The sequence below is a fragment of the Chinchilla lanigera genome, unplaced genomic scaffold, assembly GCF_000276665.1.
Source record: "Chinchilla lanigera isolate Chin_1 unplaced genomic scaffold, ChiLan1.0 scaffold00037, whole genome shotgun sequence".
NCBI classification, from domain to species: Eukaryota; Metazoa; Chordata; class Mammalia; order Rodentia; family Chinchillidae; genus Chinchilla; species Chinchilla lanigera.
This window is the reverse complement of record NW_004955438.1, coordinates 1,307,327-1,330,116: the sequence shown is the minus strand read 5'-3', so window position 1 is coordinate 1,330,116 and position 22,790 is coordinate 1,307,327. Positions and strand designations below refer to the sequence as shown.

The 22,790-nt window shown below is 38.9% G+C and overlaps 2 protein-coding genes across 4 annotated transcripts in view; both read left to right on the top strand.

Moving 5' to 3' along the window:
- Vipas39 (VPS33B interacting protein, apical-basolateral polarity regulator, spe-39 homolog) overlaps positions 1–9,255 on the top strand; it is a 30,483-nt gene extending 21,228 nt beyond the window's left edge. The window contains exons 13-20 of the mRNA XM_005390202.2: positions 485–560; positions 1,125–1,259; positions 1,958–1,999; positions 2,481–2,570; positions 5,774–5,860; positions 6,585–6,674; positions 7,255–7,359; positions 8,252–9,255. Coding sequence (XP_005390259.1) covers positions 485–560; positions 1,125–1,259; positions 1,958–1,999; positions 2,481–2,570; positions 5,774–5,860; positions 6,585–6,674; positions 7,255–7,359; positions 8,252–8,272 — 646 coding nt within the window. The 3' untranslated portion in view covers positions 8,273–9,255. The remainder of the gene's footprint in view (positions 1–484; positions 561–1,124; positions 1,260–1,957; positions 2,000–2,480; positions 2,571–5,773; positions 5,861–6,584; positions 6,675–7,254; positions 7,360–8,251) is intronic.
- An 89-nt stretch (positions 9,256–9,344) lies between these two features.
- The window catches only part of Noxred1 (NADP-dependent oxidoreductase domain containing 1), a 34,616-nt gene continuing 21,170 nt past the window's right edge, over positions 9,345–22,790 (top strand). The window contains exons 1-2 of one of the 3 annotated variants that reach the window (XM_005390195.2): positions 9,345–9,496; positions 12,445–12,616. In XM_005390195.2, coding sequence (XP_005390252.1) covers positions 12,462–12,616 — 155 coding nt within the window. In that variant the 5' untranslated portion in view covers positions 9,345–9,496; positions 12,445–12,461. Of the gene's footprint in view, positions 9,497–11,111; positions 12,617–18,632; positions 18,672–22,790 lie in introns of those variants that run through there. The other 2 variants (XM_013517158.1, XM_013517159.1) reach the window with 2 other exon arrangements.

Below are 22,790 nucleotides of genomic sequence, written 5' to 3'. Positions count from 1 at the left end.
TCTATCATGATGCTATGTAACTTACTTCTATTATTCTGCAATTAAAAAATGGCAAATGACAAATTAAAGTGTCCTTTCAGTAGAGTTAGGCAGTGATATGAACCACAGAGCTTCACTAGGATGTGGATGATGGGTAGTTGGCAAGGCTCGCTTAGTAGCATTGTGACAGTCATTGAATATCTAACTCTGAAAGTGAGATTATTATTTATGCCACAGCAAAATCACTAATGACTATGTATTTTGTGAACTTTTAGGATCTCTCTTGAATTGGCAAAAATCTTAAACACAAAATCTAGACAGAGGTCTACTTTCTTTTCTGCTTTTCTGTATCTGCCTTTAAGGAATACAGAGAATTGAGGTCAGACTTGTGAAGCACCATGAGTCTCTATGCTTATGGTGATGGTTTGGATACGTTTTCTTTTTACGTAAGAAAGAGATACTAAAAAAGAAAGAAAGAGATACTAACCTTCCAGCCCTCTACCAGTTTGCCATTTTCAGCAGAAGATTCTGCACATATACAAGACCACTACACACTCCTGGAACGGCAGATCATTATTGAGGTTAGATTCCTCATCTCTACAATATTTCCTTCAGTACCCAGGCTCAGTGCCATTCAGCATATAAGAGACTCTGTTCTCTGGACTTACTGGTTGTTTCCTGTTGCAGTCTTTATAAGCCTTTCATTTCCTCCCTCTGCACGATGCCCCCTTTCTCAATTGTCCTTTTGTTTGTTTGTTTGCTTTTTTTTTTTTTTTCCTCTGGTACCGGAAATCGAACTCATGACCTTGCGCTTGCCAGACTGGCGCTGTGCTGCTGAGCTAAATCCCCAGCCCCTCAATTGTTCTTATGTATCCTTTTTTGTCACATTTCTGCTGACCTGGAAGTAGTTCCTCTTCATCTCAAATCTTCTGTGTCATCACTGTGTGTTTAGTCACTTCCTGCAACTTAGTTCCCTTATCATTTTATGTAATTTAACTCCTGGGATGGCCTAGGCAATTTTATCTTTTTCTTTTTTGCTTCATTGGTAGGGTGGGAAACACAACTGCTTTAGTATTAAAAGATTTTTTTTCCTGCTTCTGCTTCATGGACATTGTTTTTTTCCCTCTTGGCTCACCTTACCACAGGCTAATGATCGACATCTAGAGTCAGCAGGACAGACTGAGATCTTCCGAAAGCATCCCCGCAAAGCTTCCATCCTCAATATGCCACTAGTGACAACACTCTTTTACTCCTGCTTCTATCACTATGCGGAAGCTGAGGTATAAGCACAATATGAAAGAAAAATCCCATGAACTTGCATTGCAAGACAACTATAGTTTATATCCAGTACAGTATTTTTATGTACTCTGTTAACAGTGCCTGCATATACTTCTCAGAGACCCACCTGGGAGCTTTCTGGCTCTCAGCAAGGGTGAGCTAAGAGGCAAAAAGAGATTTGTAAGGGTCTGCACATAAGGGTTTTCAGTGGGTTGGTGTGCTGGCATAGCACATTCTGTCCTTGGTGTAGGCTTCCATCACAGTCCCTGTTCAAAGATTCCATAATTTCCAGTGGATTGGCATAGTGTAAACAAGAGCAGTAGATGAGGTTTTCCTTTTTTAAGTTTGGTTTTTGTACATTTTCCCCTTACTTGGATTAGCACAAAACTGAAAAAAGCACCACACATACGAATCCAATTCTTGCTAAACTAGGTTATTGTGATCTTTCATCAGATACTGGAGCTGTTCCTCATAAGTTGATTTCTGGGTTTAAATGGGTACAGAGTGAGAGAAGGTCTGTACTATGGAGAAGAAAATGAGAGGGTTGAGGGAAGTGGGAAAAGTAGAATTGTAATGTGTTATGTACATGTACCAATTTCCTACAGTGAATGTAATCATTATGGACTGAAAACACGTACTAATAAAAAGGGGAAAAATGGGAGGTTGATTGTCTACTAAAGTTCCTCTTCTTTCTTCTTAGGGGACATTCAGCAGTCCCATCAACCTGAAAAAGACATTTAAGGTAGATATACATTGGTCAGTGTTTCATAAAAGTAGTATCAGTAATTACATGGAGAGGATAATTGTTGCTGGAAGCCCTGTGCAGTAGGTTCCTTGCTGTTTAAGGTTAAAGGTAGAATGACTTTGTGGGGCATGAGAGCAGCTTTTAACTAATTGGTATGCAGCAGTGCTGGTGCTTGGGAGGTAAGGGGTTCTTTTTTTTTTCCATCTTTTTCAGACAGGGTCTCACTATGCAGTTCAGGCTGGCCTTGAACTTACTTTGTAGCCCTGGCTGTTCTCAAACTTGCAACAGTCCTTCTGCATCAGCCTCCTGATTGCTGGAATTACAGGCTTGTGCCACCATGCCTGGCTAGGGGTTCTTGATGACCTGTGATTTTAAGTGACAGAATCAGTCAGTCAATCAGGGTATACTTATCTTCTCTAACACCTCTATCAATATATTGTTTACTTTCCCTTAATTTTTTCTGATCTCTGCTTTCTAGATCCCAGACAAACAGTATGTGCTGACAGCCCTGGCTGCTCGTGCCAAGCTTCGAGCCTGGCATGATGTTGATGCCCTCTTCACTACAAAGGTGGGTGCTCCAAAACTGTTCTGTGTGCTGTTGAGGTCTTAGGGGAAAGAAGGGTCATATCATTTTATAAATTATAGTTACTAATTTAACATTTTTCCTCCCAGTGTTTTACTTCCCAAAATCTAAACCCCATCGAAAACTTGGAAGCATAGTGTAATGCCCAAGGCTTTTTACCCATTTCCCTAATTTATTAACATTTTTGCTGTATTAGCTACCTTTCTCCTTTTTGTACATACATTTTAAAAAGCTATTTGAAAGTAAATTGCAGATATCATGATACTTCCTCAAAAAAAAATTATCTTCTACATAAACATGGTCTTATCATCGCTCTCAAGAAATTTAACATTAAGATAATAGCATATATATTTCTATATGTTATATATATAGCTCATTCTATGTCAGGCTTGTTTACCTAGCATAATATCCTCTAGGTTCATTCATGCTGTCACAATAGCAAGATCTTCTTAGGCTAAATACTATGTCTATATTAATACATATATACTGTACACCATACTTTCTTTATCCATTCATTTAGTGATAAACATTTAATCTCTTTTTCATATCTTAGCTATTATAGCTAATACCACAATGGATATGGAAATGCAGATTATGAGGTAGTGATTTTTGGCATATACCCAGAAGAGGATTGGATACTGGGTAATAATAGTAGTTCTATTTTTAATTTCTTTAGGAACCTTCATATTCTTTTCCATAGTGACCCCACCAATCTATATCCCCACCAACACTGTGTAACAGTTCCCTTTTCTTTATACCCTCACCAAAATTTACCACTTCCTTTTTTTTTTTCCTTATCTAGTACTGAGGATTGAACCTAGGGCCTTGTGTATGTTAGGCAAGCATTCATTACCATACTGAGCAATATGCCCAGCCCTGTTTTTACTTTACTTTGTGATAGTGTTGCTAGGTTACCCAAGCTGGCCTTGAACTTGTGATCTTCCTGCCTCTGCCTTCTGCATAGCTAAGATTATAGGCATGTGCCCCTGCACTCGTCTATTGCTTGTCTTTTTTATAATAGCCATTCTAACAGATACAAACTGATATTTCATAGTGTTTTGATTTACATTTCCCTAAAGATTAGAGCTGAGTATCTTTTTATATACTGTTGTCCATTTTTATGGCTTTTAATTTTCAGTTTTTTATTAGTACATGTTTGTATTACATAATGATTACATTTGTCATGCAGAATTTATACATGTACATAATACATCTTAATTCTTTTTTATCCCCTTCCCCTCCCTGCTCCCTCTAACTCTTGTTTCCCTTCCCATTTGAAAACGTTCTAATTCCACTCATTTTTTTTTTAATCCCTTTCCTTTCCTACCCTTCTCCCTCCCTCCATCTTTTGGTCCCCTTTCCATCTGAAAAAGATCTCCCTATTTCCTATTATTTTACTCTTTATTTATATTTTGCATTTTTCATACCAATATAAGAGAAACCATGCAGTATTTATACTTATGTGTCTGTTTTATTTCACTTAACATTTCTTTGGAGAAATGCCCATTCAGGTCCTTTGTCCACTTACTAGGTTGCTTTTCTTTTTCTTTTTTTTTGGTACTGGGAATCGAACTCATGACCTCAGGCTTTCCAGGCAAGCGCTTATGCCGCTGAGCTGCATCCCCGGCCTACATTGTTCTTCTGTAGCTGTTGAATTGTGTCAGTTCTCAGATACATTTTTTGCAAATATTTTCTCCAAATTCATAGATTGCCTTTTAATTTTGCTTTTAAAAGACTACTGCTAAATCTAATGTCAAAGTCCTTTTCTATGTTTCTTTATAAGAGTTTTATGGTTTTAGGTTTTATATTTATGTCTTTTGTCTATTTTGAGTTTTGTGTATGGCAAGAGTCCAGTTTCATTCTTTTACATGTGGAAATCCAGTTTTTGTAGTACTATTTTTTTGTTTCATTTTGTTATGTTTTAATTTTTTGACACAGGGTTTCACTATGCAGTTCAGGCTGACCACGAACTCACAGCAGTCCTCCTGCCTCAGCCTCCTGAGTGCTGGAATTATAGGCATGCACCACCATACTTTGCTCCTAGCACTGTTTTTTGAAGACACTACCCTTCTTGATGCTCTTGTTGGAACTGAGTTGACCGTGTATACTTAGGTTTATTTTTTTTTTCTGTTCCACTAATCTGTGTGTTTTTAAAGTCAGGGGCATGCTATTTTGATTATTGTAGCTTGGTAATGTGATTTGAAATCAGGACATACGATACCTCTAACTTTGTTTTTCTTTCTCAGGATTTTGTTGGCTCTTTGGGGTCTTTTGTGATTCCATAAATATGTTTTAAATATCAATTTTTTTACAGTATGGGTTTGAGAATTTGTTTTTCCTCGTTAATTAATTAATTGCATAACTACAAAAGCTAAACATATCTATATCAAAATCAAACATGGTTATATGTAGTAAGAAGGCTGGGGCTGTAGCATAGTGGTAAAGTGCTTGCCTAGCATGCATAAGGCCCTGAGTTCAATCCTCAGTACCACACACACACACAAAAGTTGGTTTTTTATGTCTGTTTTTTAATTTTTTAATTTTTGGGGTTTTTTGAGACAGTTTCACTATGTAGTTGAGGCTGACCTTAACTGACTATGTAGCCTAGGCTGGCCTCAACTTGCAGCAATACTCCTGTCTCTGCCTCCCGAGTGCTGGGATTATAGGCATGTACCACCAGACCTAGCAAAATGTTTTTTTAAACAAAGTTTCTCTTTCATTGTCTGTCTGCCTGTAGCTCACTGCCTTCTTCAAGGCAAACACTATTAAAAAGTCTAATCAGGGAAAAAAAAAGCCTGATCAATAGCTTTCCAGACCTTTCTTCATGAATTTACAAGTGAACATATATGTCGGTAAATTCTAACTTCTGTATATTTTGCAGAAGTTAGGGTTTGTCTACACAGCTAAATTTATAGAAGTACTACTTCATTTAGTAGTGTTTCACACTTTTTTCTGCATTTGTGTTGATAGCTCTATGAACCTTGTTTTATGCCTTTGACTCTTTCTACTCTCTAAAATACGTTGGCTTTTTTGAAAACTTCATCTCTCACCATTTCTGTATTATTCCCCCACCCCACAGGTCTATATACCTTTCTACCATGTTATTCTGGTCTGACCACAGAGAGACTAGCTCAGAATGTGTTGACTGTGTCTGACCTACATATTGTTCTCCCATCTTCATTTTTCAGAACTGGTTGGGTTACACCAAGAAGAGAGCACCCATTGGCTTCCATCGAGTTGTGGAAATTTTGCACAAAAACAGTGCTCCTGTCCAGGTAATAGCTCCTAAAGAGAGATGGGTACAGGATACCTGTAGGTGACCTAACTTCTACCCCATTATTGCTCGACAATAGAAACTTGACGTGTTCTGGTTTTCCCTTAATGGCAGCGCAATGTTTGCTGCATTGGCCCTTGAGATAGAAAAGCCCAGAGAGGAATGTTCTCTTCCCTTTAGAATTTTTAATCCCAGACTGTGTCCTCTGAGGAGTATCTGCTATGTTTAGCCATGTGGAAAACCGATGTACTGTTTAAATGATCCAAGAAGAGAACTTGCTAAGAAAGGACATCAAGGAAAAAAAAAAAAAGGACATCAAGGAAAAATGGGTACAGCATGGGATCAGCTCTAGAATGGTGCCTTGTGGATCTGGCTCTAGGATAAAGAGAAGTGTGTGCTTTTTCCCTTCTTTCCTGAGGCAGTAGGGAAGTACTGCCTATTGTCATCTCGTTTTCCATTACTATACTAGTTTGTTGTTGTTGTTGTTTTTTGTTTTTTTCTGGTACCAGGAATTGAACTCAGGACCTTGCGCTTCCCAGGCAGGCGCTGTACCGCTGAGCTAAATCCCCAGCCCCAGCTATACTAGTTTTAATGGTTGATGATAGGAATTGTAAACATTAGATACTGAACTTTTTTGCCTTCTTTAGAACTATTTTTTCCCAGTTTGTAGAGTTTTGTGTTTTCTAAGTCTGGGAATCATTAATCAGAAGTACCTCTTCCCACAGATTTTACAAGAGTATGTCAATCTGGTGGAAGATGTGGACACAAAGTTGAACTTAGCCACTAAGTTCAAGTGCCATGATGTCGTCATTGATGTGAGTTCCCAAGAAATGAGAACATGAGTTAGATCCTAGGTGGATAGTGGGGAATTGCAATATTCTGTGTTCAAGATCCTGAAATGGAGGCTGGGTGTGGAGGGTAGGATCATCAGCAGTGCCTGTAATTCTGGGAATTGGGAGGATGAGGTAGGAGGATTGCTGTGAGTTCAGAGCCAGCCTGGGCTACTTAGTGAGTTCAAGACCAGCCTAAATGACATAGCAACACCCTGTCTCAAAAAACCAAAAAAAAAAAAGTCCTGGAATGGTTCTGTCAGTTTTGATTGATTAGACAAAATAGTCTGATGAGAGAGCCACACTCATGCGCTATTTTCCCAGCGTTCTGATTGGTTTCTCTGTGCTTGTATAATTTGTTTCATTTAGAGAAATCAGAACTGATTAAGTTACGTAGCTCTGCAGACTCCACTCCAGAACGAAGTTCTGTGGGTACCTTACTCCATGTTATCCCACTGTAACTTCTTGACCTCTCCTTGAAACTTGGGTCAAAGTAGTGATAGTGACCAAAAAAAAAAAGACCCCTCATAGAGAAAGCTGATTTGGGGTTTGTTTTGTTGTACAGACCTGCCGAGACCTGAAGGATCGTCAGCAGTTGCTTGCATATAGAAGCAAGGTAGACAAAGGATCTGCAGAGGAGGAGAAAATTGATGCCATTCTCAGTAGCTTGGTGAGCAGCTATATTTACCCCTCCAGTGAGCCTAGAAGATAGATGGTTCACAAAATAATATCAAATGTATGTTTTTAAACTAGCTGAGCCACATTTATATAAGATTGGCCTGTGGGCTAAGATATCAAAAGCACTGCTTCAGACAGAAGAACTTCTTCCTGAGGTGTGGGATTCTAGAAGGGTATCTACAGGTCTCAGATAAGACTTAACTGGTGCTTTGATCATTGTTAAACCTATCAGAGGATTGGAACTATAAAATAAATGTTACAGATTCAGAATACCCAGACTGTATAGTTTCCTGCTGATGGATATGATTTACCTTTTGGAAATCAGAAGTGGCTAAAATAGACTTCTGCTGTTTGGACAGTACAGCTGGTTCACCTCTCATAGTATGAAATTACTGAGCTTTTTGTTATCCTGGAACTTAGTTTCCTGTTATATATTTTGGCACCTATGAGAGGCTAACCTAAAGCTAGAGAGTCTTGGTCCTGAGGAGGACAGACCAGAACAAGTGCCCTAAGTCAGACATTCTGTAAAATACAGAATAGCTACTTAATCTATCTCTTTACAAGTGAACTGACCTACATATTAAAAAAAATTTGCTGGGTGTGGGGGTGCATGCCTGTAGTCCCAGCACTTGGGAGGCTAAGGCAGGAGGATCATTGCAAGTTCAAGACCAGCCTGGGCTACAAAGTGAGCTCAAGGCCAGCCTGAACTATACAAGGAGACCCTGTCTCAAAAAGAAAAAAAAAAAAATCTTCCTAGTTTAATCCCTATTTTCCTTTTTCTTATATCATTTCCCTGTGAGCCTTGATTTATTGCATTCCCTCTGCCTCTCTGTAGGGGTAAGTAGAAACTGATCACACATGTTCATTGTTTGCTCTTTTCACAGCAAATTCGATGGAAGAATTGAGTGGCATTAGCCGCCCTGAAACCTGCCTCATTTCTTTCTTTCCTGCCTGCGAAAGTAGAGAGCTCTTCTTTGGGAGAGTTATAGCGTCACATCATTTGGGCCCATCAGCAGGCAGTACCTGCTACTCTTGGAACAGAAACCAACCTGGGCACAGGTAGCTTCAGACTGATTTTCTGTCTAAGGCAAGGCACATCATTTAAGGGCCAAGATCTAACACTTTGACTCGTGAGAAAGATACTCTCTACCTGGTGCTCATGTGAAGGTGGGAGCCCATACTGGGTAAGATCTCTCTTGGTTTGAGAAAAGTGACTGCTCCCCAAAGGAAGTTTCCCAGACTAAGAAGAAGCAGTGTCACAGGGTGGCTGCTCCATTCTGCTCAGTTAATTATGGGCATTAACAGTTTTGCTGTGAAGGAAGTCACAACAGAACCAAAAAGGCTGTCTTCCAAGGACCTCAGGAAAGGGTGCCAGTATTGCTCAGGACCTGCTGGAGCCACCTAAACCAGACTGCACAGAGCCCTCCACTTTATGGCAGACATTGCCCAGATGTTATATTTCTTCAGCCACTATCCCTCTGCTGCTTCAGTCTACTCTTTGTCCAAAAACTTAGAGATCCTCTCTCAGCTGCACACTGGGATGACCTTGTTTGGGTGATAAGACATCCCTCTTATCTTCTCCTTCTGTCCCAACCCCCAACTTACATGGAGCTCAGATTCAGCAGTGCTGGAGAGCTCTCCCTTTAGGAAAATTTCATTATTTCACTGGAAGTGTTCAGAAGTTTCACCTGGGCTAACTCAGCAGCATTTCTGTGAGGATATCTAGATGGAGGTTTTATTTTCACACTTGACTTTTGAGAGGATGTTCTATCATGCTAATTTCTGCTCTGTACCAATATCAGCCTCCTCTTTGTGATTCACCTGGGCTTTCTTGACATGCCTAGACTCCTAATAAAGCCATTTCGTCTTTGGTGCCTTCTCTTCCCTACCCAGTTGTTTTGTGCAGAATGGTGAGGTAACTGCTCAATATCACTTGTTTTCCCAGTTCTGCCACTGATAGGCTTTGTGGTGCCGGGTGAGTCCTTTTCTTTTTGGACTCATCTTCATCTGAAAAATGGGGGCCTGATAATCTATGACCTTTCAAGTTCTGTACTCCTCTGTCTGGAATGGTTGAAGTGATAGGAAGAGAAGAGATGATGCTCCTTCAGAGGCACACAGTATGCTGTAAGGTAATGTGGTTCTCAGCTGGGACCTTGACAATATCCGAATGTATTTTTATTGCCACACTTTGGAGAGGCAAGGGATTCTGCTAAATACCCTCTAATGCACAGTGCAGCCTCTCCAAATTATCTGCCCAAAATGTTAGTACTGCTAATAATGAAAGGCCTGTTTTAAGCAAATTAGATTGCATGTTTTGCTTCTCCATTTTATAATCACCTTTGCAGTTTCAGGTAACTTGATCTTTAGTTCCTTTCCTGATTATCCTTGCTGTTGAAGAAATGGGAATTTAATTGCTAAACTCTGTTAAAGTTTTTGGCTTATCTTCAAACAAACAGTAGTAATTTATTAAATAGTATATCAGTTATAGTTCAGTCTGAAAAGCAGGACCACTAGGAGTATATATACATGATCTAATCTAACATTTGTTACAGGGATCTTATTTAGGTATGGGAACTAGATAAACAGTCTGTGTAAGATGATTGTTTTCCTGTCTGGTGGAAGAGCTTGAAATTCATGGGGCGGGCAGTAAGGAAAGGAAAACGGATGTAAAGTGAATGATAGCATGGACAAGCCTGAAGCCGTGAAATAGACCAAGACTCACCTGTGTGCTCACCACCTCCAACTTTGATGGAGTGTGTGTCCTGCAGAAGCTGATGGCCTAGGAATAGTCAACTATAAGAGTATTTAGAGGAAGGAAGAGCAGTTACAGACCCAGCTGCTATCCCACACTAACAAGGTAGCCAACATATTGGCAACAGTGTGTGTGAACTCTAGAAGTATATGCCCCAGCCTTGCAAGCTGAAACAAACTAGTTGCTGTTTCATTTCCACCTTACAGATTTTGCACAAAAACATCTCCTATGGTTCACCATAATAAAAAATGCACAAGGAAGGGAATTTTGTTTGTTTTGTTTGTTTGTTTTTCCATACCAGGAATTGAACTCACGACCTTGCACTTGCTAGGCAGGCACTTTGCCGCTGAGCTAAATCCCCAGCCCCAAGGAAGGGAATTGTGGAAAACAGAGTTCAACTTAACCAAGTCATATTACATATTATGAAGCTACAACTGAGTCTCTATTTTTGAGAATGCATAAAGGCTAGGCCTAGAATTCACATCTGTTCATTTGAATGTGTGCTGCATTAGTCATGCCAATCTAGGAAGTTGTGTGTTCCTCTTTTTTTTTAGAGAAGGGAACATCACTTGCAACATTAGGATGCCCTACTACACTACTTTGGTATGAGGAAACGTTTCTTAGATTTGATAGAAACTTCCATGCTTTTCACTTCAAGTACTAGGGACATGGCTTACAAGGTTATGCTAAGCCGGGCATGGTGGCACATGCCTGTAATCCCAGCACTCAGGAGGCTGAGGCAGGAGGATCGTTGTGAGTTCAAGACCAGCCTGGGCTACAAAGTGAGCTCAAGGCCAGCCTGAACGGCACAGCGAGACCCTGTCTCAAAAAAGTTTAAAAAAAACCAAACAAACAAGGTTATGCTAACCTGTGGTATAGCATCCTTACTATAAGAGGTTTTAGAGAAGCCAGATAAGGGGCTGGGGATTTAGCTCAGCAGCACAGCGCCTGCCTGGCAAGCGCAAGGTTGTGAGTTTGATTCCAGGTATCGGAAAAAAACCAAAAAAACAAAAACAAACAAACAAAAAAGAGAAGCCAGATAAAAGGTCCCATATTGTATGATTTCATTGATACGAAATACTTGGAATAGGTACAGTACATCCATAAACAGCAGATTGGTTTCTCCAGGGGCTTGGATGGGAAAGTATAGGAAGTCATTGCTTAATGTGAATAGGGTTTCCTTGTCCTAGCACCAGAGGTAGTTGCAAAGCATTCTGAATATACCACTAAATAGTTCACTTTAAAATGGCCTCTCTTTTTTTTTTGAGATGGTGGTCTCACTGTGTAGTTGAGGCTGGTTTTTAACTGTGTAGCCCCAGGCTGGCTTCAAACTTGTGGCAATCTTTCTGTCTCAGCCTCCCAAGTGTTGGGATTACAGCTGTGTGCCGCTATGCATGGCATAAAATGGCTAATTTTATGTTAGGTGAGTTTCACCTGAGTATTTTCATTTTGTTTTGTTTTTACATTTAACAAGAGTACTAGAGACTGGAGTACTTTGAAATTCTGATCTTAATTTTGTCATTACTATAAAATTGGTCACTGATTTCTTAAATACAAAAAGAAGGGGTTGGAAAGATATACATGATATTTCAGTCTACAAAATAAACTCCTAGAAATCCTAACTCCTGTGTTGGGAATATTGGTCTGGTATAGTACACCTACAAATAGTGAAAGGAACTTGTATCCTCATGTTCAGGTCAGGAAAACCTATGGGTGGGTCTGGCCCCATTAAAAATCAGACTGAAGTGATTTGGTAGCTGAGAAGTCATAAAGACAATTTTTTGGGTAATTCTTAGAAATGCAGTTTTTTGCCTGCCTGGATCAGAAGTACTCAGTAGTAGAGCTCTGCCTCTGACAGGGCGTGTGGTGCTAGGTAATCTCAGTTTGGTTAGTGAGAGATGTATGTAGTTGGGTTTATGTACCTCAAGGTTTATTTTAAGAAATCTAGATGTTTCGGCCCTAGATAAGGGACAGTGATATTTAGCTGGGGCTCTTTTCAAATTTAGTGAAAAGGGAGAGTTTCTTTGAAATGAGGTCATGTGTGTTTGGTCATATTTCTGAAGTAGAGCATGAAAGGGAGGCCATCCTGGCCTAAGGACACCTCTGAAACCTGTTGCCAGTGGAAATTCATCTGCTGCAAAGATACCTGTAACCTGAATTTGAATGAGAGAGGTGCTAAATCTCACCATCACAAGTGACCTCAGCGTACTTGTGACCTCAGCACACTTGTGACCTGACATACACGTCATCATACATAAGCCCTCCTACATAAGCCTTCGTTCTTCCAGGGTAGGGAGCCAAATTGATTGGTATGTATCACTGCAGGGTATGGTGGCTTTGAAATGGACATACTAGAAGACCTTAAGTCCCTGCAGTTTGAGTATGGGATTTCAGAGGAAGATCGTTCCTGGCTTTATTTGCGGGGCCGTTCTCGGGGACTATTGATTGAGGCCTGTGCCCATGCAGTGTTCTTCTGCAAAATATGCCATACTTTCAGGTAAGCTGTATCCAAGTTAAAGAAGATAGATAAGATTCTCATGGCTGAGAATATAATTGACTTAAACTTTTTATATTGGATAAACTTAGTCAGTGGATTGTTTTTCTATCTTTTTCAACCCACAATCACTACTTCTCCAAAAGAACTAGGAAAATCCACTGGAATCTCCTGGCTGTGATTATATAATAAAGCATATAGATCGGTGATAATTTCCTTTCAGCGGGTAGACTGATTAAATGATCACTCACTGATTCATTCACTTACCTGTTAGGATTACCAGCTTATTCTCCACAGCAGTTAATGACTAGCCATTCCTTGTCTGTTGGCTATAGGTGGAGTCAATTTTTTCCTTTGGGGTTGACCTAATAGTGGACTTCTCCATCGAAGGAAAGCCACCTGGCATTTTGTAGTCCCTGTAGCTGGATAACTTTCTTGAAACTAGTGAGTTTCAGATAAGCTTTCAGTCCAATCCCAGTTTCTGGTATTTTTCTACAATGTGGCTTCAGACAGTTGAGTAGGAGGTGTGTATGAAACAAATACCTAGAATTAGGATCCTGTATTTTGTAACTTTAGGCATCTCCTGGAGTGTAGGTTATCTCATTCTACTCGTTTATTTTTTTCTGAAATGAGATAAACAGCATGGTGGGACTGGATATTTTGTTTAAGTTATTACTTTTATTAGTACACATTTTCAGTCTGTAATGATTACATATATTTCAGGGAGCTGGTATACGTACATGGAACATCCTAATTCTTTTTTATCCATCACCTTTCCCTCCTTTCTCTTCCCTCTTCCTCTATCTCTTGGACCCCTTTTCTTTTTTACAAAATCTATCTCCCTGTTTCCTATTATCTTTTATTTTTTATTTTTGGTTTCTCATATGGGACCAGATCTGAATTGATCCTATTTATATGTATACCCTAAGAAGGCAAGCTTCTTAGTGAGTTTGCTAATTGTCCTATGGATAAGGGTGTGTAAACTTAATGATTGTACCAGAGTCTCTAATTTTGCCGAAATACAGAACAAATAAAGTTGTCTGTAGCAATAAAAGTAATACTTTATGTATTTGGAGGTGAGCCTTTGTTAGTCACGGGCTAAAGAAACACATCCAGAACCAACAAACAGGAAGTGAATCTCTGAAAAGATTGTCCAAATCCTTATCCCCAATATTTTAGGTCTGTTTGCTTTCATAAACCATTTACTCAGCCAGGTGTGGTGGTGCATGCCTGTAATCCTAGCACTCAGGAGGCTGAGGCAGGAGGATCTTTTATCAGTTTGAGGCCAGCCTGGGCTACAAAGTGAGCTCAAGGCCAGCCTGAACTACATAGCGAGACCCTGTCTTAAAAAGATAAACAAAAAAAACCCCATTTACTCATAAATTCTAACACTCTTAAAAAGCAAAACTGCTGGGTATGGTGGCACATGCCTGTAATCCCAGCACTCAGGAGGCTGAGGCAGGAGGACTGCCCTGAGCAAAAGGCCAGCCTGGGCTACATAGTGAATTCAAGGCCAGCCTGGACAACAGAGCAAGACCTTGTCTCACAGAAAAAAAAAAAAAAGGAAGTTGCAGTATAACCAGGCAAGTACAAAATCATTAACAGTTTTAAAAGGATGAAGAAAAACGATTACAGTTTATTGGAAATAGTCCCTTTCTTAAGCCAGCACAACTTGGTATAATCAAGAAAAAACACCCAATTGGTGGCTTTTACTTGAAGAGAAAGAAAAAAGTGAAATGTACAATATGCCCTACATTCTAGCTTTTTAGAGTTAATTGGGAACCAATATACTTGGAAAGTGAGGAGCTCAGTGGTTGGCATACAGAGAAACTGCAGTACCTCAGAAAGACACCAGAGTGCAGGGGTGTACAAACTCTCACTGCCCCTCTAAATACAAACGGGCAACCTTCTCCACTTGAGAAATTACAAACATAAGCCCAAAAAAGACATTCCATAGAAAAGGGTTGAGAAGGTCCCCAAATCTCCCAATGAGTCAGTTGGTAAAGGTCTTCTCCTGAATGAACCCAGACTAAAGATTAGGAGAGGTGGCTGGTTTTTTAGCTTCCCAAACCCCAGAAAAGAATATCACGAAAATGTGGCACAATCAAAGGAACAAGTGTAACAGTCTGGAAACCAACTCTGAAGAAACATATATGCCTTGAAAAGTTAAAAATATTTTTAAAGAAATTCAGTGAGCTACAAGAGAAGACAGATGAACAGTTAAATGAAATCAGGAAAACAGTACATGAACAAGTGAAAAACTTTTTTATATGGCCCAAAATTTCTTGAACTGAAGGATACAATAACTGAAATGAAATTCACAAGAGGGTTTCAACATCAGGCTTAACCAAGCAGAAGAATCAGTGAACTCAAAGATGGAAATTACTATTCAGAACAACAACAAAAATAAAGTGGAGAAAGTTTAGGAGACTTGGGACACCATTAAGCAGACCAATATGTACATTCTGGGAATTTAAGAAGAGAGAATGAGGTTGGTGTCAGTGACCTATTACTCAGAAATGCCTTAAAAATAAGAAAACATGAAAAATGGGTCCAACAGCTGGTAGATGATGCAAAGAAGGCTAAGGTTAATTGGAATTGGTGAAAAGTCAAAATGTAGCATAAATACTATTTTAAAAAACAGAAATAATGACAAAAAACATAACAAATGTGGGAAAAGATTTTTAACATACAGGTAAGTGTGGCATATAGAACCCCAAATACCACAGTGAGAAAAGAAAGTGTTGACAGACACATCATTGACAAAATCCAAGAAATCCAACACAAGGATAGAATCATAAAAGCTGTTAGAAAAAAGCAACAAATCACTTCTAAAGGAAAATGCATTAAAATTATAGCAGACTTCTGAACACAAACTTTAAAGGGCTGGAAAGTTTGGAGTGAAATGTTTCAAACCCAAAAGAAAACTTCCAACCCAGAGTGATACATTCTGCAAAACTGTCTTTCAAAATTGATAGAGGAAGAAAAAAAAAAATTGATAGAGAAACCATGTGTAGTGGCACACGCCTGTAATCCCAGCACTCAGAAGACTGAGGCAGGGGGACTGTTGTGAGTTCAAGGCCAACCTGGGCTGCATAGTGAGTTCAAGGGCAGCCTGCACTACATAGTGAAACCCTGTCTCAGAAAAAAATTGATAGAGCAAAAGGACTTTCCACCACAAAGAGCACCTAAGAAACTCGTGACCACCATGCACCAACGGGAATAAGTCAATGCCTTTCAGTAATAACTTTAAATAGTCTTAGTTCCCCAGTAAAAAGAACTGACAGATCGGATCAAAACAAAATCCAAATGTATGTTTACAGGGAACACATTTAATCCAAAAGGAAATTGATATACTAAAAATCTTGGAAACAGCCCATCAATTGATGAATGGATAGAGATGTGTGTGTGTGGTTTTTTTACTATAATGGAGTATTAATCATAAAGAAGGATAAGTTTGAGATATTTCTAGGTAAATGGATGCCATTTACCATTTAAAAGACTATACTCAAGTGAAATAAATAGGATGTACATTTAAACATTGCATTGTGCCAGGCATGGTGTACACCTGTAATCCCAACACTTGGGAGGCTGAGGCAGGAACATAGATGCGAGTTCAAGGCCAGCCTAGGCTACAAAATGAGTTCAAGGCCAGCCTGAACTTCATAGTGAAACCCTGTCTCAAAAAAACACAATGTAATCCCAGCACTTGGGAGGCTGAGGTGGGAGGATCACTGAGTGTGGGGCCAGCCTGAGCCACAAAGTGAGTTCAAGACCAGCCTGAACTGTGTAGTGAAACTTCGTCTCAAAAAGACAATCAATCAGTATTACATTGTTTCTGTGGTATGGGAAATTGAAAGAATAAATAAGGACCAAAATATGCAGTAGATATTATGAAATAGGAAGAAAATGTCAGATAGGAAGGAGAACAAGGGGGAGGGGTGGTGGGGAAGAAGGGAAAAGAAAAGAAGGGAAAACTGTAAACAAAGCTTTTGTAAATAAGGGGTTGAAAGGAGGGGAAAGGATTAGAAAAAAATCAAGATCTATTAGATACAGGTACAAATTCTTTGTGATGAATATGATCATTACATATAATTAATTGAAAAGGAAAAAATGAAAAAAAAAAAGGATGCAGAATAATATGTTGTGCAATGGGAACCCCAAAACAAGCAGGACTACTTAACCTATTCTTCAGACAAAGTAGACGTACAGCCTGAACTGATCCGAGGAGACAGTATGTCAGTGCATGTTGGTTAAGGGTACAATTCAACAAGAAGGAACAACAGTTACAAACATGTATGGACCAAACAGCAGCACACCCATCCTCACAAAATAAGCACAACTGGACATAAAAGATGAGACAAACATCAACACACTTCTAATGGGAGGCCTCAGTACCCCACTGCCACAGATAGATCAAGTAGACAAAAATAAAAAATCAAACAGCAGAGTTGAGCCAAACCTTCGAACAAATGGGCTTAATAGATATCTACAGTGTTTCACCCAACAACAAAGAATACATATTTTTCTCAGCAGCATATGGAACTTTCTCCAAAACAGGCCACATGTTAGCCCATAAGGCTTGTTTAAGAAGATGCAAAAGACATACACACAGCTAGATAAGTGTCAGCATCTTCTGTTAGAATTATTCTGTAAAAACAATTTTCTTATATAGATTATTTCCCACTCATATTAACCCTTGTTTGTGAGACACTTAGAATAATGTTTGGGGAAAAGTTAGTAGATTTTTCAAAATGAAAAAAGGAAAATGCAAAAGAATTGAAATTATGCATATTGTCACATCAGCACAATGAAGCAAAATCAGTGGCAAAAGAAACTGCAGAAATTATGCAACCACTGGAAATTAAACAATACACTTTTGAATAATCAGTGGGTCGCAGAAGAAATCAAAGATGAAATTAAGTCAGTTCCTAGAATAAAACAGTGCCAGTGCAATATACCAGGACTTATGGGACAAAATGAAAGCAACCCTAAGAGGAAAGTTTATAGCTGTGAATGCCATGTTAGAAAAACAGCAAGTCCCTGAGGCAGGAGGATCATTGCTAGTTCGAGGCCAGCCTGGGCTACAAAGTGAGCTCAAGGCCAGCCTGAACTGCATAACAAGACCCTGTCTCAAAAAAAGAAAAAAGAAAAACAGCAAGTCCATATAACCTAATGATACCTCAAGGTCCTAGAAAAACAAGAAAAATCAAATCCAAAGCTAGTACAAGGAAGGAAATTATAATGATTAGAGCAAAATATACTTTAAAAATCAGTGAATCAAAGAGCAAGTTCTTGCACAGCAAATGAAATCAACAAAGTGAAGAGACAACCTACAGAATGGGGAAAAATGTTTGCCATCTAGAATATATAAAGAATTAAAAAAAAAATTAGGCTGTTAAATTTAAAAAGCCAATAGAAGGTAGGCATCTGAAATGAATGGACACTTCTCAGATGAATACAATCAGCCAATAAACACATGAGAAAGTGTTCAACATCAATGGCCATTCAAAAAATGCAAATTAGAATAGCACTGAGATTTCATCTTACTCCAGAAAGAATGGAAATGGCTGCTTTCATTTTGTCCCATAAGTCCTGGTATATTGCACTGGCACTGTTTTATTCTAGGAACTGACTTAATTTCATCTTACTCCATCAAGAAGTCAACCAATAACAAATATGGCTGAGGCTGTATAGCAAAAGGAACTCTTTTCCATTGTTGGTGGGACTGTAAACTAATACAAGCACTATGGGAATCAGTATGGAAATTCCTCAAAAACTAAAAATAGAAATTCCACTTGATCCATGTATTTCCCTTCTAGGTATCTTCCCAACAGAGTTAAAGATGTCATACCACAGTGATATATGCATACCCATGTTTATAGCAGCACAACTCAAAATATCTAAATCTTGCAAACAGTCCATATGTCCATCAACAGATGAATGAGTAAAGAAAATGTATTTATACACAATGGAGTGCTACTGTGGCATAAAGAAGGATAAACTTGAGTCATTTGTAGGAAAATGGATACATCTGGAGATCATAATGTTAAATGAAGTAAGTCAGACATACAAGCTTATATTATGAAACAAAAGACAGATAATAGGAAAAAAAAAACAAATACGGTAATCCAGCATGGACTGTGTTATTTAAAAGTGTACCTTGATTTAGTACAATTTTTTTTTTTTTTTTGGCTTTTTTTGAGACAGGGTCTCACTGTGCAGTTCAGGCTGGCCTTGAGTTCACTTTGTAGCCCAGGCTGGTCTCAAACTCAAAGTGATCCTCCTGCCTCAGCCTCCTGAGTGCTGGGATTACAAGGGTGTACCACCACACCTGGCTAGTACAATTATCTTATATGTCTTACATGTTCTTTGGTCTATTAGTCTGGTTTCGTTTTTTTTTTTTTTTTGGTACCGGGAATCGAACTCATGACCTCAGGCTTGCCAGGCAAGCGCTTATGCCACTGAACTACATCCCTGGCCTTGGTTTTCTGGTTTTTTTGTTTTGTTTTCCAGTACTGGGAATTGAACTCACGACCTTGTGCTTGCCAGGCAGGTGCTGTGCCGCTGAGCTAAATCCCCAGCCCTTCTTATAAGATCTTAAAAGGTTATCATATATACAATTGAAAGCCAGGGGGGCTGGGGATTTAGCTCAGCGGCACAGAACCTGTCTGGCAAGCACAAGGTCGTGAATTCCATTCCTGGTTACCAGAAGAAAAACAAAACAAACAAACAAAAAAAATCTTATAAATAAATGAGTTTGATGTTGAAAAAATAAAAGGGGGTAGAGAGAAGGGGCAAAAAAAGAAATTTGTACCAATTCCCTACAGTGAATGTAATCATTATGTCCTGCAAAGTAGTACTAGTAAAAGTAAAAAACTGAATAAGGGGATTTTTGTTTTGTTTCTTTGAGACAGGGTCTCATTATGTAGTGCAGGCTGGCCTTAACACACTTATGTAGCCCAGGCTGGCCTCAACTCACAGCAATCCTCCTGCCTCAACCTCCGGAGTGCTGGGATTATAGGCATGCACCACTATGCCCAGCTGAGAATTTTATTAAATGAAAAATATAGTCCTTTGAAAAAAATAAAATAGACAAATCCTTACTGAAAAGAGGTAAGATAAGACCCATATCAATGCAATTAGAAATGAAAATGCAAAATCACAATGGACACCACTGAAATCCAGAAGATTATTAGTAACTACTTCAAAAATCTGGGGCTGGGGATTTAGCTCAGCAGCATAGCGCCTGCCTGGCAAGCGGAAGGTCGTGAGTTTGATTCCCGGTACCGGAAAAAAATAAAAATAAAAAACAAAACCAAGAATCCGTACTGCAGCACCCAGGATATAGCTCAGTGGCATAAGTGCTTGCCTGGCAAGTGCAAGATCCTGAGTTCAATTCCCAGTTCTAAAAAAAAAGAATAAAAAAAAAAAAGCTAGAAAAAATCTGTACTGCAATAAATTGGACAATTCAGAATTCAGAAAAAATGAATTTTTAGATACATATGAGTTACCAAAACAGAACCAAGAACATATAAAAACCCTGAATAATTAAATAAGCAATAAACTGAGGCAGTAATAAAAAACCTACCAACTTAGAAAAACCCAGGACCCAACAATGATTTCACTGCTGAATTCTATAAGAACTTTAGAGATCCGATGACAACTCACTCTTTAATGAGATTTTTTTTTTTTTGGTTTTTCTCTGGTACTGGGAACCGAACTCATGACCTTGCGCATACCAGGCAGGCGCTTTTGCCACTGAGCTAAATCCCCAGCCCCTTTAATGAGATTAGAAAGAGTACTCCCTAAGTCATTTCTGATTCCAAAATCAGATTAAGACCCAACCAAAACAGAGAACTTTAGTGAACATTACTTCAGTGCATATTGATGCAAAAATTCTTAACAAAATACTGGAAAACGAATAAATCATAAAAAACATGCATGATGGGGCTGGGGATTTAGCTCAGCGGCAAAAGCACCTGCCTGGCAAGTGCAAGGTCGTGAGTTTGGTTCCCGGTACCGGAGAAAACCAAAAAAAAACAAAAACAAAAACAAAAACAAAAACATGCATGATTAGAAAGTACGCATCATGCTGGGATGCAAGGATGGTTCACCATATGCAAACCAATAAATATAATACATTTCAAAAACAGAATCAAGGACAAAAATCACATGATCATATTAATAGATGAAGCATAAGCCTTTGACAAAAATCCAGTATCCATTCCTGATTAAGAAAGAGAGAAAGAAAGAAGAAAGAAAAAAGAAAAGAAAAAAAAAGGTATAGAAAGGGTGTTACATGTGGTGCATGTACCTCAAATCCCAGGGCAGGGCAGGAGGGTTGCTATAAATTTGAGGCCAGCCTGGGCAAAATAGTGAGTTCAAGGGAAGCCAGAAATGTATAGTGAGACACTGTCTCAAAACACACACAAAAAAATCAATGTAGAAGAACTTGATCTCAATTTGATAAAAGCCATTTATGATAAACCAATTGTAACATGTCATTAAATAGGAAAAAACTGAAAGTATTTCCTCTAAAGTCAGGAACAAGACAAGGATGTACACTATCAGTCACTCCAGTTGAAATATTAGCTAAAGCAGTCAAGACAAATAAAAGATATAGATAAATAGATAGATAGATATAAAAGGAAGAGATTTTAAAAATTCATTATTTTTGCTGGGTGTGATGGCTCATGCCTATAATCCCAGCACTGGGGAGGCTGAGGCAGGAGGATTGTTGTAGTTCGAGGCCAGCCTGGGCTACAAAGTGAGCTCAAGGGCAGCCTGAACTGCATAGTGAGACCCTGTCTCAAAAAGACAAAAAAAAGGGGGCTGGGGATTTAGCTCAGCGGCAAAGCGCCTGCCTGGCAAGCGCAAGGTCGTGAGTTCGGTTCCTGGTACCGGAGAAAAACCAAAAAAAAAAAAAAAAAAAAAAAAAAAAAAAAATTATTTTCAAAAGACATGATCTTTTATGTAGAAGACCCAAAAAATTCCACTAAAAGACTCCTAGAGTTAATAACCAAAGTCAGTAATATAGCAGTGTATAATATCAACACACAAAACCCAATAGTAAGCTGGGCGTGGTAGTGCATGCCTGTAATCCCAGCCCTCGGACGGCGGAGGCAGGAGGATCGATGCGAGTTCAAGGCCAGCCTGGGCTACAAAGTGAACCTAAGACCACCCTGAACTGCATAGTGAGACCCTGTCTCAAAAAGACAAAAAACAAAACAAAACAAAAACAAAACCAATAACTTTCCTGTATGCTAATAATGAATTCATTGAGAAAGAAATTAGGAAAACAATACCATTCACAGTAGCTTCCAGAAAAGATTAAATACTGTATTGAAGAATTGACCTAATCAAGGAAGTGAAAGGCCTCTGTAATGAAAATCATAATACTCTGATAAAGGACATCAAAAGAGGACATCAGAAAATGCAAAAGTATCTCCTGTTTCTGAATAGTCAGAACTAATATTATCAAAATGGTTTACTTCTAAAACTGATGTACAAATTTAATACAATCCCAATCAAAATACTGTCAGCATTTCTCCCAGAACTAGAGAAAACAATCCTAAAATTTATATGGAACCAGAAAAGACCTAGAATAACAAAAGCAATCCTGGGAAACAAGACAAAGCGGGAAGCATCACAACCCCAGATTTCAAGTTACATTACAAAGTACAGTAATAAAAACATGATGGTAGTGGCACAGAAACAGTCAGTGGAACAGAATAAAGGATGCAGAAACAACCCCAGGCACATTCAGCTATCTGATCTTTGACAAAGAGGTCAAAAACATATGTTAGGGGCTGGGGATTTAGCTCAGCGGCAAAAGCGCCTGCCTGGCAAGCGCAAGGTCGTGAGTTCGGTTCCCGGTACCGGAGAAAAACAAACAAACAAACAAACAAACAAAAAAACATGTTAGATGAAAGATAGCCTCTTAAACAAATAGTGCTGGGAAAACTGGCTATCAGCATGCAAAAGATTGAATCTACACCCATATCTCTCACCAGGTACAAAACTAAAATCAAAATGGATCAAAGATCTAAATTTTAAAACAGAAACAATCCTTTAGAAGATAAAATAGTGCTCTCGATGACATAAGGTGTAGGCAAGGACTTTGTGACAGAAACCTAATTGCACAAGAAATAACATCAAGAATCAACAAATAGAA